The sequence below is a fragment of the Leptidea sinapis genome, chromosome Z, assembly GCF_905404315.1.
Source record: "Leptidea sinapis chromosome Z, ilLepSina1.1, whole genome shotgun sequence".
Taxonomy (NCBI): Eukaryota; Metazoa; Arthropoda; class Insecta; order Lepidoptera; family Pieridae; genus Leptidea; species Leptidea sinapis.
Window position 1 is genome coordinate 35,574,588 of NC_066312.1, and position 16,722 is coordinate 35,591,309.

The 16,722-nt window shown below is 35.1% G+C and overlaps 1 protein-coding gene across 1 annotated transcript; it reads left to right on the forward strand.

Moving 5' to 3' along the window:
- Positions 1 to 1,833: 1,833 nt before the first annotated feature.
- Positions 1,834 to 16,488, forward strand: LOC126978581 (uncharacterized). The gene is made up of 4 exons (XM_050827536.1): positions 1,834 to 2,047; positions 11,888 to 12,044; positions 12,154 to 12,273; positions 12,653 to 16,488. The coding sequence occupies exons 1-4, from the start codon at positions 2,003 to 2,005 to the stop codon at positions 13,636 to 13,638; spliced, it is 1,308 nt and encodes a 435-aa protein (XP_050683493.1). The 5' UTR covers positions 1,834 to 2,002; the 3' UTR covers positions 13,639 to 16,488.
- The last annotated feature ends 234 nt before the right edge of the window (positions 16,489 to 16,722 follow it).

Sequence of the window (16,722 nt, forward strand, 5' to 3'; positions counted from 1 at the left end):
ACATTCACTGCAACAACGACTTTTTTTACATCATTTCCTGAAATATTCTACCTCGATTATCCCGCAACAGACAGCATCAATATTTCGGCGTTGTCATGGCGACATATTTATTTTGTTAGATAAATAAAATCATAAAAAAAAATTAACAAAAAAACAACCGACTACAAAAACAGTATTCCAAAACAATAGATATAATATGCACTAAAAAGTATAAAAATAATTGCGTATTTTTATACAATATAATTCTAGTTACGATTATTGTAATTTTCTGAATCGGTGTCCTTCCGCCTTATAACTATGTATGTAGTTACAAGCCTATCTTGGATGACACCGTCTCCATAAATTACAATAATCGTAACTAGAATTAGATTGTATAAAAATACGAAATTATTTTTATACTTTTTAGTGTATATCTATTGTATTGGAATTGTGTTTTTGGAGTCGGTTGTTTTTTTATTATTTTTTTTTTTATTTTTTGATTTTTAGTAAATTTGAAGTACACTAACTAACAACTTGTCTATATATGTGCAGATATACAAAAATTTTCAATGCAGCAATGAACGTAAGCGCTTAATTGAAGAGTTCCGTTACTTTGCCATGGATTCCGTAATCAGAACCTAACCAAACTCTCACCAAGCTATCTTTGAAGTATATCCTTTCCAATAAAAAAAGAATCATCGAAATCGGTTGGCGCGATATTGAATTTTTCGTAAATTTATCATCCAATTTGCTATACGTAGGTATAGCAAATTTAAGACTTATGACTTTTCTCATGGATGCCATTGTCAGATCTGGACCAATTTAAATGGGACCACACGGGACGCACCAGCATTCAAATAAAAAAAGAATTATCAAAATCGGTTCACCCAGTCGAAAGTTTAGAGGTAACAAACATAAAAAAAACCGACGAATTGAGAACCTCCTCCTTTTTTGATGTCGGTTAATAAAATGTTATAATTCATGATTTCTTATCTGTGGTATGTAATTCTATGATTTTTTTGGCGAGACAACACGTCCTGAGGATGCCTCGTGTAGAAGCGAAACACGTGTCGAATTGTTTTAAAAACAAATATAAAAAAGCGGAATTAACACTAAAGAAAACTTAAATCATTTGTATAACAATCATATTATTATGTAGGTAGGTACTATTAGCCAAATATTAGTCAATAACTTAATTATGTAACCAGAGCTATTTAAAGATTTTCTTTTTCAATCTGTCTCTTGAATAATAGAACTTCTTAACACTCCATACTAATTTTATTATGTGCCTATTTTAAGATTGCGATATACCTACATACATAGTAATTAAGAAGACAGTAATTATGTGAAAAATATCGGATTGATGAACGTCTTATGAACAAAGATTTGAATTTTAGTTTAAGTTAAGGATTATCGGGAAACACAGTTCCCAATAATTAGGCCTGAAGAACCTTATCTTTAATTAGTTAATATTACTTTAATAATAATTGAAGAGTGGCGACAATGTTTTTGGTCATTTCTTTTTATGACGTATAACTAACTATAAAGTTAAATTTCTATTCTGAAATGGTAGTAAATAGTTAAACATACCTATAACTTTCACATTCATAAGTGTATTTTATAACATTTTGCCAAAATTTTGGCATAATTTTAAAAGCAATTTTTGAGAAATGTTCTAGCCTTGTAACATCTTTAGAATACGGACAAACGTTCCAATGTTCCAAGCAAATGTTCCAATTTCTAAGAACACGTATTAGATAATGACTGCAGGTATGGTATGTTGCGTAACATTGGACGTCGCACACTTAACGCCTTATTTCAATGTCGCACGCGGCTGACAGCTCACAGCACAGAAAATGCAATAATTTGTGCGCGTCTCTGTGAGGCGGGCGTGTGTTGAGCGGCGCGTGTGAGGAACTAACTTGTTGGTGTTGAAGCGGTTAGCGGAATCTTACCCTCGCTCGGGTACTGCGGCGGTGAAATGAGGAGCTGAGTATTGGTCGCTTGAGTGTCTTGTGTCGGGATGGCGGTGTTCAATAAGTGGGTCGCGCTGAAGATAGTCGAGTTTGTAAGTATGTTACCAACGATAGTGCGACCGATTGCGCAACGCGTGTTGCAACTCGTTTGCCTTATCGATGGTAGAGCTTTGGACGTTCGTTATAATTTTTATTCTAAGTTTTGAACATAGATATAAAATTATCCTGCTGCTGTCGCGCTTTAAAAATAGACAATTGCTTCATACGCGATTTTCACAATTAGTTCCTTACTGTAAAAGTGCTTTTGAAATTTTAATGTACTAAAATAAGTAATTATATTTAACAATTGTACCTATGAACCAACAACTAACGCTTGCTCTTTGCGCCTATAGTTTCTTGGCAAATCTTAATCCAGCAACTAGAGAGAGCATTATAAATGGCATTTATTTTCTCTAAATTGATTTCTTTAGAATTCTTTTTAATGTCATTTTTAATACTACCACCGCTTCGGTAACAAATGGCGCTTTGAGAGAGAAGAAGCGGCGCAAGAAACTCTATCATTCATAAAAGACATCTCATCATAAGAGTCTTATATAATTTAAGAAAGTACTTGGGTATTATATGCCTATAAACAAACATAGGAAGAAACTGTGTACCAACGAAACAAAATGTGTATCAACCTAACAAGGTAAAAAAGGTAACTATTAAGACGAATAGTATTTTTAGTCGTCTTTTCCTTTATAATGATGAACTTAAAGTATAATTGCATTTCTCGTAAAATAAATGTATATTACAATATTTACCTACATATCTTGTAAAAATATAAAGTAAATAATAGGACAAAGTAGGGGCGGGGCGTTCATTTAGTATTTAATAAACAATTCCGATGGGACAATACGCGGTAGCATTTAATAATACAGCTATTTTTATTAGAAATTTGTGATAAATCTAAGCACTTATTAAAATACCTAACTAAATCCATTATCGGTATTATCTTAAGATTTTTTTTTATACTAATCATTATAATTTATTTAACTTAATTGTTAATAATGAAATTAGTAGAAATTCAATCATTAGTGACCCATAAAATGAAATATTGTATATTTGATGACAAGAATGTTATCAAATACTGTTACAGCAAAACTGTCCTTCAGAAACTATCTCTCATGACTCGCACTCGTGTTACAAATTTTTATTAAAATCGGTTCAATAGTTTATGAGTTTATCCCGAGCACGCATCGTGACACAAGATATAATTCGTTCTTAGGGGACCTCTACTCTGAAACTAAAAGGACAGATACTGAGAGATTTCGAACTAAGAATTGACTAAGAACGGATTTTACAAAATTCCATCCGTTAGAGTTTTTTTTTATTATGAACAGAACAACGTCTGTCGGGTCAGCTAGTACCTATGTAATATATTGAGAAGATATCGCATTATTTTTTGTATTTGTATGTCAAATGGCAATGTATTGAATCGGGCAAGTGGCCTGTGAATTAAACAAATAATTTTGAGTGTTCTGTTGGGATTAAATATTAATATTGATGATTTTAAGGATCTTTAATGCATTCTTATGAACTGATTGTTGGTCTCAATAAGTACCTAAACGTAAGAAGTCTATTTTTATTGTTTATCTTTGTCTTATTCTCCCAACTATAGTAGGTGTTCCGAAATTCAACATCAACGGTACGTTCAGTTCAGCTATATGCAGTGCATTGTAATTTGGGATATTTTGTAATATCCAAATAGGAAACACTCTTAAAACTTAAAATTCAATACTTATAGATGTAATATTTTTCGATTTACTTGATTTATTTCTGCTGATATTCGATTAATTTTTGTGACCTAGGCTATAACTGTTGGTAGCTATTTCTTTAACGCTGATTTATTAAAATATGACCATCACTTTAAGTTTGACGATAACCATAACTTCTTAAAAGTTTCTCTATATAAGAGTGTTTATTACACCTATTGGTACCTACTACCACTACTAATTACTATTGACATAAAAATATCATTAAGTACCACATACCTCAGTAATTATTGTCATGTTATTTAGCTGCTCTCATTTATTATCGTGAACACATTATATATATTTATTATATAAATACAGTGTCCTGATGTTTGTTCCCAGTGAACTCCTAAACTAATAAACGGATTTAAAAATGGGGATCACTTCATGGAGTGCAGTTTAGTCCAACTTGAAAGATCGGATAGTATTCCCATTATAGCCCATAACTTTTTTATTTCCAATATTTGTTTTTTATGGACATATTTATATGAGATAATTTATTGACTCACGGTTAGACAGTTCTTCTCTGAAACAATTTCACAATCACAACGTCTGTCGGGCCAGGTAGTAAATATATAACTACTTACATAATACATTCCTCCACAAACAAAAAAGTGATCAAAAGTAAAGCACGATTTCCACATTGGGCGACAATTTTTCCCAGTTACAATATTGAATAAAAAATAAAAATTCACTTTGTAACTAATTCGAATAACAATTTTTGAATTTAAGTATATAAAACTTACCCAGTTGGATTCATTTTGAAATAAAAGCCGTTTAGACCAAGACCCAAGTGGATCGTAGTCACAAAATGGATTGTGCCTATTTACTGTGTAGGTACAAAATAAATGTGGACTCGCTATTATATTTATATGATGGTTCCTTTGCATTTGTAAAATTAGCTAATATTTCATATAACGTGTAACTTGGTACATAGCACAATGTTTGTCGCGTACCATACCGCGAGATACCACGAGATACCGCGAGATACCGCAGGTTCATCATTGACTAGGATTAACATTATTGTGAACTTCAAATGGTTTCTAGAGCTACAAGCTCTCGTTACATAGTTGGAGCGGCTATGGTTCAGCTGAGAAGTATTGCAAATTATACGTAAGATAGTGTTTCTGGCTTCCGGCTATATGATATTTGCTGAGATAATTTATATTTCTAAATAGAGCCTCTTGCTGCTGAACAACCGATGAAATCAGGCCAGGTTTATAACTTACGTCACTTTGCGTTAGTATTCGTGCATTGTTGAAAATACAGGTTAACTGTCAATCTCAATTGTTTTCGACATTTTCACAGCTGTCACAGTCGATCTAGACGTTTAAATGATATTAGGTTATTCGTTGTCAGTATTGGTTGCTTAGAAATGAGTATGTTTGGTCTCTTCTTCCTTACCCGAGAACAAGTTTCCTGCCTTAGAGTAAACGTAATAATTATAATATACCTAGTATCAAATAGTCAGGACCAAGATTCAGCAACTTGATGTTGCTACATTTTTGGGAACCAGCTTTGCGAAGCTCTTCTGGGAAATAATAATAACTTTATTTCTCAAACATTGGGACCCATCTATCATCACGGCCCGAACTACGTCTGTGGAACTATCATCGTTAACGTATATGTAACTAGTATATTCTTTCTTATTTTTTGATACGTCAAGCTAAGGCGCGCATCTCAAATATAACAGATTTATATACCCTACTCAATTATTAGCATTTAATAAATTGCCGCCTCGAGGGCACCTAAAGGTTATGGGCAGCGCAGTGCTCCAGAATTTTGGTACTTATATCATCTTTGAACTGTGACACCAAATGTTAAGATGTCAACTCGTAATAATTACTGTTAATTGTTTTGAACTAGATATTTGCGCCCATTTGTTGTAGATATTTAATTATAGATACTTACTACACCCACACTAACCTACTAGGTTAATACACCTACTGCACCCATTCCACTGGGGTTCAATGTCATAAATATAAATTTCAGTGCTTTTATGTTTGTGATTTATTGATAAACGATAATTTGGTCAGCAGGTACCTAAGCTGTAGGTGTTGAACGCTTAAGATGCTACTAATATTTATCTTTACACTGATATTTCTTCGTGCCTCAGTTAGCCGCACCCTCTCTGAACACAGCCACACACACGCCATAACTCTTTAAAAAATATTCTAATTTTCAATGTAGGTAGGTGCCTATTGGCCCCTTTGGTCGTGGTCGCTCTCTCGATACGAAAACGGTACGCACGCGTTTGCTGTTGACATAATTGCTGACAATTTGTTATAGATACAACATTAAAATGCCGTCTTGTGTTCATAGAATTACATACCACAGTTAAGGAATCATGAATTATAACATTTTATTTGATTTCATTATTATCTAACAAATTAAATATGACGCCATGACATCGCGTGCCGAACGTAAGACGATCTAAGCCGAACAAATGTAGTAGTGCGGTAATAGGTTAATAGTTGTAAGTACAGAAAATATGACGAGATATTGATACTGTCTGTTGCGGAATGATCGAGGTAATTTATTTTAGGAAATGATGTAAAGACGTTGTTGCAGTGAATATAATACGAAATGTAATAATTTTTAATAAAAAAGTGTATGTAGGAAGCTGAATAATATCAAACCACAAAAACAACTTTTAGGGTAGGTAGTGGACGTAGACAGTGAGTGGTATTTGACTTAATTAGGAGTTTTTTCCGGAACACTGTACCTTTCGGTAGATCCCTTGCTAACTGCAGAAGCATCAATGGATAATTTTTTTCCTCTCCCATTATCTTATTATAATAAACCCTCAACAAAAAGACATTCATAAATAATAGAAGATACAAAAAATAATAATTGTAAACTTAAAACTTTTTGGGAGCTGTAGTTAGTGAAATTGTGAAAATGGGATCCTTACTATAAATACATTTCGGTTTTGTTTTGTTATGTCTGTATGTTTTTTTATTATTTCATGCACAAATAATTGATATCATCAATGTGGCTATAAGTATATTATAATCAATAATAAATTATTTTTTTATAAAATTAATGACACTTTATTTACCTAATTTCAATGCATTTATACTACTTTATAACTTTTACTATGAACGAATCGTATTTTAGGCATAAATCATATCTGATGAATTATTTTGTATTTTTCTATTCAAATTACGAAGCAAGTAGCAAATTAGATTTATATCTTTTTCGCTTGCGATAATTGCATTTACTATCTTTCTTTGACGTATAATCGTAATGTAGTGTGCTATTGCAATGTTAAATTATTCATGTGTGCGTTAGTGTATCATTTTCAAACACCGAATGTTGTCTACGTAACCTGTATACTTTTAAATATCATTGCCTACATGTGTTTTGTCGTGGTTTTCGTGGGTTTTGAAACCAATAAAAGCTAGTGCTGTCAAAATAAAAATCCAAGGTGGCGGCTGCAAAAAAATAACAACTTTTCGTCTTGGGTATCGTTTTCATAGTTTTTGAAGATGTTGAAACTGATAGTGCAGTCAAAATGTAAATCAAAGTTGGAGCTTCATGAAATTCAAAATTATCAACTTTTTTATCATGTGTTTCATGATTCTCGAGATTAACACCCTAACAGTCGATAATGACTTTAACATTTAAAATAAAATTGCGTGTTCACCGACACTACCAAAAATCTCGAAAATTATACCACTATTGATTTTATTGAAAATTTCACTTTCGCCATTTTGGATCTTGGAATGGGTGTCATATTTGTAATTGACACTTCCGAAAATCTCGAAAATGATAGGTACCCATTTTGATTTTATTGTAAGTCACATCCGCCATCTTGTATTTCAAAATAGATTTCGATGTCTTATATTAATTGTTAGGTAATTGTTCTTGACACACACGAAAACGATAAATGCCCCGTCTGGACAATTGGAAATTTTTTTTTGGCGAACTGTACTCAAACCATTTTTGCATATTTTGAAAGGTCAATTATTTGAGTATTCACCGCCAAAATATCAAAGATATGTATTTCATACTTACATGTGTTTTAATAATTAAAACAAAATAAAGGGATTTATGGATAACGTACATCATAACCCTATGTACCTAGGCTAGTAGGTACTCTGGTGTAATTTATGGAAAATATAACAATTTTTGTAATCGTAATGTAGTGTGCTATTGCAATGTTAAATTATTCATGTGTGCTTTAGTTTATCATTTACAAACACCGAATTTTGTCTAGGTAACCTTTCTATACTTTTAAATTTTAAATATCATTGTGTATTAGTAGGTAAGCGCGGGCGACCTACGCAGTCCACCGCGCCACTGTTACGTGAGCAATGTTGAATGTTGCTCCGAGGCACACGTGGCCCTTCACTGCCCTTCGCAGCCGTTTGTATAATATTATGCTGTACTCTGTAGTAGTTACTAGTGCAGTACTCGTGGTGTTGTTCCGCTTGCTAACTTGTTCTATTTTGGTTTATAAAATACCAGTGTATGCCTCTCAGTAACGTTGCTTTTTTCCGGTAAAATAATGATAAATGTACATTTTACCTTATGCGACATACAAATCATTTGATTATAATAATTTTAGTACGTACTACCTAGAAGGTTTATCTGTTTTGCATAATCTTGAGCGTGACCGTGTCATGGTGACGAAACTAATGTTAAAACACGTTTTGTTAAGGTACCATTTAATGTTTGCGAGCAATTGGTTAGCTGGATAATGTAGGTACCTATACAGATCATTAATACAAAAGCTGAGATGTGTCGACTGCATCATACAGCCATGGGTATGAAACCGTCTAGCAAGCAGGTAGCAGCATGTAGGTAGGTACCTACTTGGGCTGTTTGTTGTTATTTATTGGAGGTGTTTGTTGCACAACTTTAGTAAAGAAATTACTATATATTAAGTTATATTAAATATCTACCGATTACGAAGACAACGTTAATAATAAAATATTGATTATTTGTTACCACAGTTATTAGGTACTAAATACTAATATTATTATTACCACAATCATAAATCTCGACTCAGAAAAGTACCTATACCTACAGCTATTTTTAACATCAGTTGTATAATGTATTACGACACGTTGTGTGACCAACTTTAGTTAAGTTTTCTTAGTAATATTTTGCGTGAATTGTATTCGATTAAATGACCGAGTGTGACGTCATTTGAATTGTAGATAGATAGTTATCACTTCTTGTTAGGGAAATGGATATGAATTTGGACAAGTAGGAAATAATGAACATACGTCAGGCTGTCATTTTTGCTCTCTTATCAAAAAAACAGGTGAATTTCAGTGAGTGAAAGCCTTCCACAGACATTCAATTTTTTTTTGTACAATACAGCAAGGGAATCGACGGTATTTAAGTATGTGAACACTATAGAATTAAAACGTAAAGCCTGTTATAAGCATGCCTTCAGGTCCCTCAAAAGCATTACGGTCGAGGCGAAGTCGAAGCACATTGCAGTTGGCGATCTCTCCAGCTCTCGCGCCTTCCCTCGGGAACTCGTGAATTCTGATTTGCCATTTCCTCACTACACAGTGACAATCTCTTCCTGGCCCATGACGCAAAAGAGAAATCTCATGGGCTCTCTTTTTGCTTCCAACTCTATTATACTCGTATAACAAAATCCAACTCTATTATAAGACAAAGACTCAATGGTAGGAAGGTTCAATATGGGGTACCACAAATATATATTTAAATTCAGGATATGATCTAGCGATTAAGTGATGTGGAAACATGATGTCGAAGAATTTCCTCGATAGAAAAAAATCACGAAACAGACTCTAAAAAATTAATATAACTCATAAGCATTAAATTCAAATTCAAATATTGTTATTCAAAATAATTTTCTGGGATCCTGTTGTAAAAGCATATACATCGCCCCACAAAAGACTTGCTAACTCGACTAAGTCGAGTAGGCATTATAATATGTCTGTTCCTGGTGTTAACATTATGGTTAAGACATTTTCTAGTAAATTCACCTTTGTGCCTATGAACATACATTACATTATCAAGAATATATTGAGAAGCAACAGTCAAGATGTTAATTTCTTTGAATTTTGCTCCCAATGATTCCTTAGGGCCTAGGTTATAAATATTGTATTAATGTCGGCAGCGCTGCCCCACAGCAATATACCATAGGACATAATACTATGGAAGTAACTAAAGTATACAAGTCGCGCCGTATCTATGTCAGTTAATTGTCTAATCTTTTTAACTGTTTTAGCTGCAGAACTAAGTCTGTTCGCCAATCCTTCAATATGGGACCCCATTGCAATTTGGAATCCAGAGTAATGCCAAGAAAAAATAAATTGTACATTTGTAGTGTAGTCGGTTCGATACGTCTTGTGATAGTTGCTCTTTCGAAGGTCACACTAAAACTTTTGCGTAACTTAAAAAAGCAACATGTTATAACCAAAATAGCATGTTTATTGCTTTTCAAAATACTCTCTTTTACATTTTAAACATTTTTTCATGCGATCGAACCATTTTTTAAAACAGGAGGACCACAGATCTGAATGCATGTTTTCTAAGTGCTGATTGAACGCTATCACTGCCTCTTCGGAATTGATAAAAGTGACACCTCTCATCAAATCTTTGATTTTGGGGAAAATACAGAAATCACACGACGGTGACGAGTTGTACTTTTCGGAAGCTAAAAATGACTGTTGGCCGTGTGTGAAGAAGCGTTGTCATAATGTACGAGAAGGCAGCTTTTTGGTCATCTTTGGCGAACTATTTTTAACACCCTGGGTAATCAAATGGTAGAATACCACTCGGCATTTACACTCTTTTGATCTTCAAGTGGAATTGTGCAGATGGGACCCGTAGCTGAGAAAAAATATGCAATCATTTTTTTAGCAACGTTTCACGCCTGCCTCACTTTTGTTGGCCTGTTCTCATTTTCAAACACTCATTCACAGAATTGCTGTTATTTTCGGGTTCAAAACAATAATTCCACGTTTCGTCTCCTGTGACAATGTCATAAACAGCATTAGAATGTCCGTAGTTGTACTTCATTAGCATCTGTGAGCACCATTCCACGCGAGCCCACTTCTGCTCCGCTGTCAGTTCATGAGGATCTAACTACAACAAAGTTTCTGAATTTTCAAATCTTCGTGTGAATTTTGGTTCATACCGATCCCCAATTGTCCTCGAATTGTCTTATTGGTAATACGCGGGTTTTCTTCAATACGCCGCTTAACAGTAGCCACATTATTTTCGTTGACGGCAGTTGAAGGCCGCCCTTCACGAAATTCGTTATGTAAAGAAACCCGACCTCTCTCAAATTCAGCAAACCGTCGCCTGACAGTGAAGCATTTTGAAGACTAGCGGCACAGTCTTGCGGCGAGAGAGAATTTTTAAAATCATAAAAAATCATCGCTCTAATATCTTTTCGACTTAATTCCATTTTCTTTGTGTATCTACAACTTTGATGTGTGATAAAAAAACAATTGACAAATTATTTCACGCCAATTGTTTTATTTTACTATTAAGAATGTTGCAACGTTTAAAAAAATTTAACATTCGAAATTCAAATAGTTCCGATTAGCTAGAAGTGCAAAACTCTTAGTGTGCCCCATGTATGCATGCTTCTATAAAACACGATGCAATAAATTGCGTATTAAGTTGTAATAATGTAAGGAAATACCTCTTCATAATTTTGTTGGTAGACAATGGAATGGATGAATACAATGGTTGAATGACGCGATGACGGCGCGGCGGTATGTCGCCAAGTAACCTTTCACACCGCATATTATGATAAATAACGTTTAAATTATCAATCAAGAGTTAGTGCAGCTAAAGATCAACCACACGGCTTAGAGTAAGAGGTTATACACGCCATCCACCGAAGAATCGGCGCACACAATCTCAGCTTCAACACATTCGACATATGTTTCGCCTCTACACGAGGCATCCTCAGGAAACGTTGACTCGTCGAGCTCTGGAACGAGTGTGAGCAGAGTTTTACGTTTCCGAATAAACCGGTCGTGCGGTCTGGGATTCAGCGTGCAACGATGCTTTGATGGAGTGCCTTGGTGGCTCCTAATTATTGGAGATATGACCAACCAGACGAACAGTCAAATCTGAACTACTTATGGATATGTGTAGTACTAATAATGATATCATGTTCACTTCGTTCAGTTATTCTGCGTGGCGTGTTTGGTAGCCAAGCGCGTCGCTTCCGACGACGAGGCTCGGTTGGCGCTGCTGCTGCAGAAGTTGTCGCGGGAGTGGTCGCTGCTCACTTCCGTCACCTGGGACAATGTCGGAAGCGCCTTCGCCGACGCCACATACGGCGGTACGCTATTTCTCATACGGCAACGAGGCTCAATTAGCGCTGCTTATGTTATGAACGCAAGTTATACTTAGACTTATGTAATTGTAAGATATATTATTTACTATTGCAGGTTACGTGATTATCACATTCGGGCTGGTGTTCGCCCGCGTGTACCAGGAGATCCCGCGCGGCAGGCGGGTCCTGGAGGGAATACTCCTCGGCTTTGGGCTACTCTTCTTCCTCGTTCTGGGTACGACTTTGTTTGACATGGGACCCAATAATTATGTTGATTGTTGCTATTCACTGCTTTGGACCTACTTAAATATTAACTGCAGTGAAGATGGTAATATTCGCATCTCCACAGGCACATAGTTCATGAGTTAAAATTTATGTTTTTGTTTTATTTAATTTCAATACTTATATTAATATTTCCAGTGCTATTAAGAGTTTAGTAGCTATAAACATAATATAATTCGTATGTTTGTCTGTCAGTCAATTATGTACTTAGGTATTATAAATAGCACTCTAAATTTATTAATTATTAACTGTAACAGCAATAAAATTTCGGTTCAAAGCAGTTCGTTTAGCAGGTTATTGGCTAATGTTTAAAAAGGTTATATTTGTCGTAGGTGGTCTAGAGCTGGCATCTCTAGATTCAGTCCCAGAATCGCTGACAGTGAACGCATGTATCCTGGGTGCCCTATCTCTGTCTGTCGCAGCCTTATTCTTACTCGATCTTATGGGTCCTAGGGTCTACACAGCCACCAGACCGTCACAAACAGACTCCGCCAAATCTCCTCAGGCCGATAAGAAAGTCACAATTGTCACCCAATCTACGAATGGAATGGCGACAAAAGGTGTCTCTATACCTGGAACAACTACAACTGGACAACCCAATAACGAGCCTGCAAACATAAAACAAAATGGCTATGCCCACCCTGAACGACCGAAAGACTTAAATCTTAATATAGAAAAAGATGTTAAAAAAGACACTACTTCGTTATTTGATTCCCCAAAAACTACTCTATCAAAGCTTGAGGATTTGCAGATAGAGAAAGAGTTGGAAACTTCAAAGTTTGGTTCCCTGAGAAACATTGAGGGTGGTAATTACGTTCGACTTTCAGATCCCATGGTGATCCCGGATAGACTGCACTACGAACAGGAGCTCGCCAAATTTAATGAAAAGTATTTCAGGGATTACTTGGAGTACGCGGAAAGTTTGGATGGCAGTAATAAATTGTCAGTAAAAGAGAACTATCTACCAGAATTGCAGACGCCTGTTTTCTCTAAAGTAAAGTCGGGTAGACTGAAAAGTTTGTATGACGACATGTCGCCGAGTTACGAGAGAAAGCGGCAAGGTAAGTCACCGACGCGAGCGAAAACAGTTGCGACGCCGACGCTGCAGCAACTGGAAAACTATTTGAAGAGTCCGGCGAAATCGCGCCGAGCGGACACCCCGGCGATGTTCCCCATGGAACGTATTGTGGAGAAGGCCAACGAGGTGGAGGGCCGCGTGTCCGGCACGCCCACCGACCCCGGCTACGTGCAGTACGCGGCCGACAAGTGGCCGGACAAGCGGGAGCTGAGGACACCGCGCCACAGTCCCACAGAGTGATAAGTGATAACATTACCATCCGTCCAGTGCCGGATTAAGCAAGCGTGGCGCCCGTGGCAAATTATTTCAAAGAGCCCTTGATTTATATTGGAAGTAGTCGGTTAACGATTGTCTGACGTGGATTGTCTTTGGAAAATTTGTAACATTTCACGATTTTGTGACATCAAGTAAATTAAATATATTCAAACAATTACGCTCAGGCAGAGATGAAAGGGCATAAATATGCGGGGGCCCTTTTTCGCACGGGGCCCGTATCAATTGACATTACTCTTGTTACCTGGTCAATCCGGCACTGTATCCGTCCATTCGTTTGTATACAAACAATTGTATATAACGACTGTAAATATTGTAGCTATTAGTTATTACATTGATATTTTTCTAACAAGGTTTGTATTCTTAATGAAGTTATATTTATAGTACGAATTGTATACTTATCACAGCGTGATTAAGAACGCTATTGTTTTTATTGTTATTATTTTAATTAACTAATCATGGTTAAATAAAGGTTCAAATAACTTTAAAAGAATTCTATAGGTGATTTTAAAGAGATTAAATACTCTATTTAACTGAAAAGATTGATAATATGAGTAGGTGTGACAGATCTGTGAAGCTGTGATGGTGTTCCGAAACCTGGAAGTAGGTATTAATTGTGCATTGATTGGTTGTATTCGGATCTAAATAACTGAAAACGAATCTTGACCAACAAGAATGAGTCGTAGTGGCGTAAGTTGAACAATACCACCTCGGGCTACGGAATAAAGGAACATCAACGCTTTTTTTAAAAAAAACATAGTTGGTAGAACACTTCATAAAGTCGGTATATCAAATCTATTACAATTAGTTTGTACATTTTATTTTAAAGAGCGCAAGTAGTAGACTGAAATCACAATTAATGTTTTAGTACAAAAAGTTTATTAAAATTATTCTTGCTTCCTATTCTTACATCATACGGCGGGCCATGAAATTTTCTAGATAAAATAAGTAATCAGCGTAACCTATCTTATTTTATCAATTTCAATTTTGTAAATGATCATCCATGACGGTCACATGGTAGAACGTAGTTAAAACTTTAGGAAATTTAAAAATTTATTATAACAATATATCAGCAATTTATCCTATAATAACTTCTATTTCGTATTTATAATTGAGAATTTCCTTATCAAATGAGATAGGTATCTACATTTACTTTTAATTTGTTACGTACACTGTAATATATAGATGTATGTTATGTTTTGTTTCTTATGTAGATGAGATTATCTCAATATTATGATGATCGCACTGGATGAAGGTCGATGCTTGAATTTTATTTTAAATTACCTCTGCCCCTCTGACTTCATCCAGAAGAGCTTAATCTAAGTTCAACTCGCCGCTATCGCATCTCAGAGATCGCAGTACAGTGGGAGTACTGACTGCTGTGGTACGGTAAGTCTTGTGTATGTTGACGCTGCAGCTGGACACAGCACCGTTCTCGACTGTTCTGGAGCGCCGGCCGGTCATAGTCGATTCGACAATAATTAAACCTTCTAGATCAAGCACTGCATTTGAATTTAATGCAGTGTTGGGTTGCGAGACTGATATTGGAAATAGTTTCATTCATTGGAAGAAACGAAAACTCAACTGTAATTACGTTGTCTACAGTCTAATAAAAAATAATAGATTATTAACAAACTTTCAGGATCTTGTATGTTCATCGACTTCCAAAATCATACACAAAACATCATGTGACGTTGTGATTGTGATGCAAATGTAACAGATCCACATGGATGGTCATGATCATGATTTGGGAGATGTATTTAGAGGAACCTGTTGTACCTTGGCACTGTGTGTACCTAGGCCATTAGGCTGGTTTCAAAAATTCCCGCGATATTAAATTATATTGTCTAGTGTATTCTGTACGTAACTACGGACTATTCAATTTGAAAGTCTCTTATCGCCATTAGGCCGGTGTATGGTGTTATCGACGTTAAAAGATTTTTGTTGCTAAAGTATTTTAATATACTGAACTTTTATATGCCATTTTTAACTAGTATTAAAGCAATAATAAAGTTTGAGATAAGTAACCCCAAATTATTAGAAATCCACCGTTTTGTTGAAGTTGGAGTAGTGTTGTACCTCGGTCACTTGGTCAGTCGCCAAGGTACATTTAGATGTTGTGCTTTGGCCAGGAGAATATTTTCTTAAATTATTTCACATTCACGTAATTGGATAAAACGGTTTTAGTTAAGAATAGTTATATTTTCCATAAATTACCCCAAATTCCCTAATGTGTCCTAGGTACACCATAGTACTGGCCTAGGTACATAGTGTGTTGCACCTTGGCCATAATTCCCAGTTTTCATATTAATTTAATTATTAAAACACATGTAAGTATGAAATATACATTTTTGATATTTTGGAGGTTACTGCCTACCTACTCAAACAAATGACCTTTCAAAATATGCGAAAATGGTTTGAGTACAGTTGTCAAATAAAAATAAGGAATAGATATCTAAAAAAACTGTCCTAGGTACAACAGAATCCCCTACATAATATAATTATTAGGAATAAAGATCATTTGATAGAGGTTGGTAAAGGTTTGATACAATATGAGTTACGTTTTACCTGTAATATTCTGAGTAGGTACTGCCATTGTATTTTTATTCCGTAATATTACGGATATCTAATAGTTAATTATATTCACTAAGCTCAGTATTATCATGACTCATGAATGTAATTTGTAATTAAATAAGGATCAAACAATTGAAGTGTTATCCGCAAAAATGTGAAGTTCACACGAAATATGCAATAATAATAAAGAAACAAAGATTTTTTGTATATTATGTTCGTAAAATAAATGAGTTTTAATTATTACATTTTGTTTTTATTATTTCGGCGTAATTAACGATTTTTTCGGAGAAGCAGCTTTATGGTCGACAGAACTGCGTCAGCTGTACCAAGAAATTCTTACTCAAGACTACTCACCTACCGATTCACGTACAGACATGAGTTGATATATTCTAATAACTACGTACCTTTACATTAATAATAATATAATTAACCTGTCTGTGTCTAAACATAAAATATAGGTACTTAACTAACCCATTA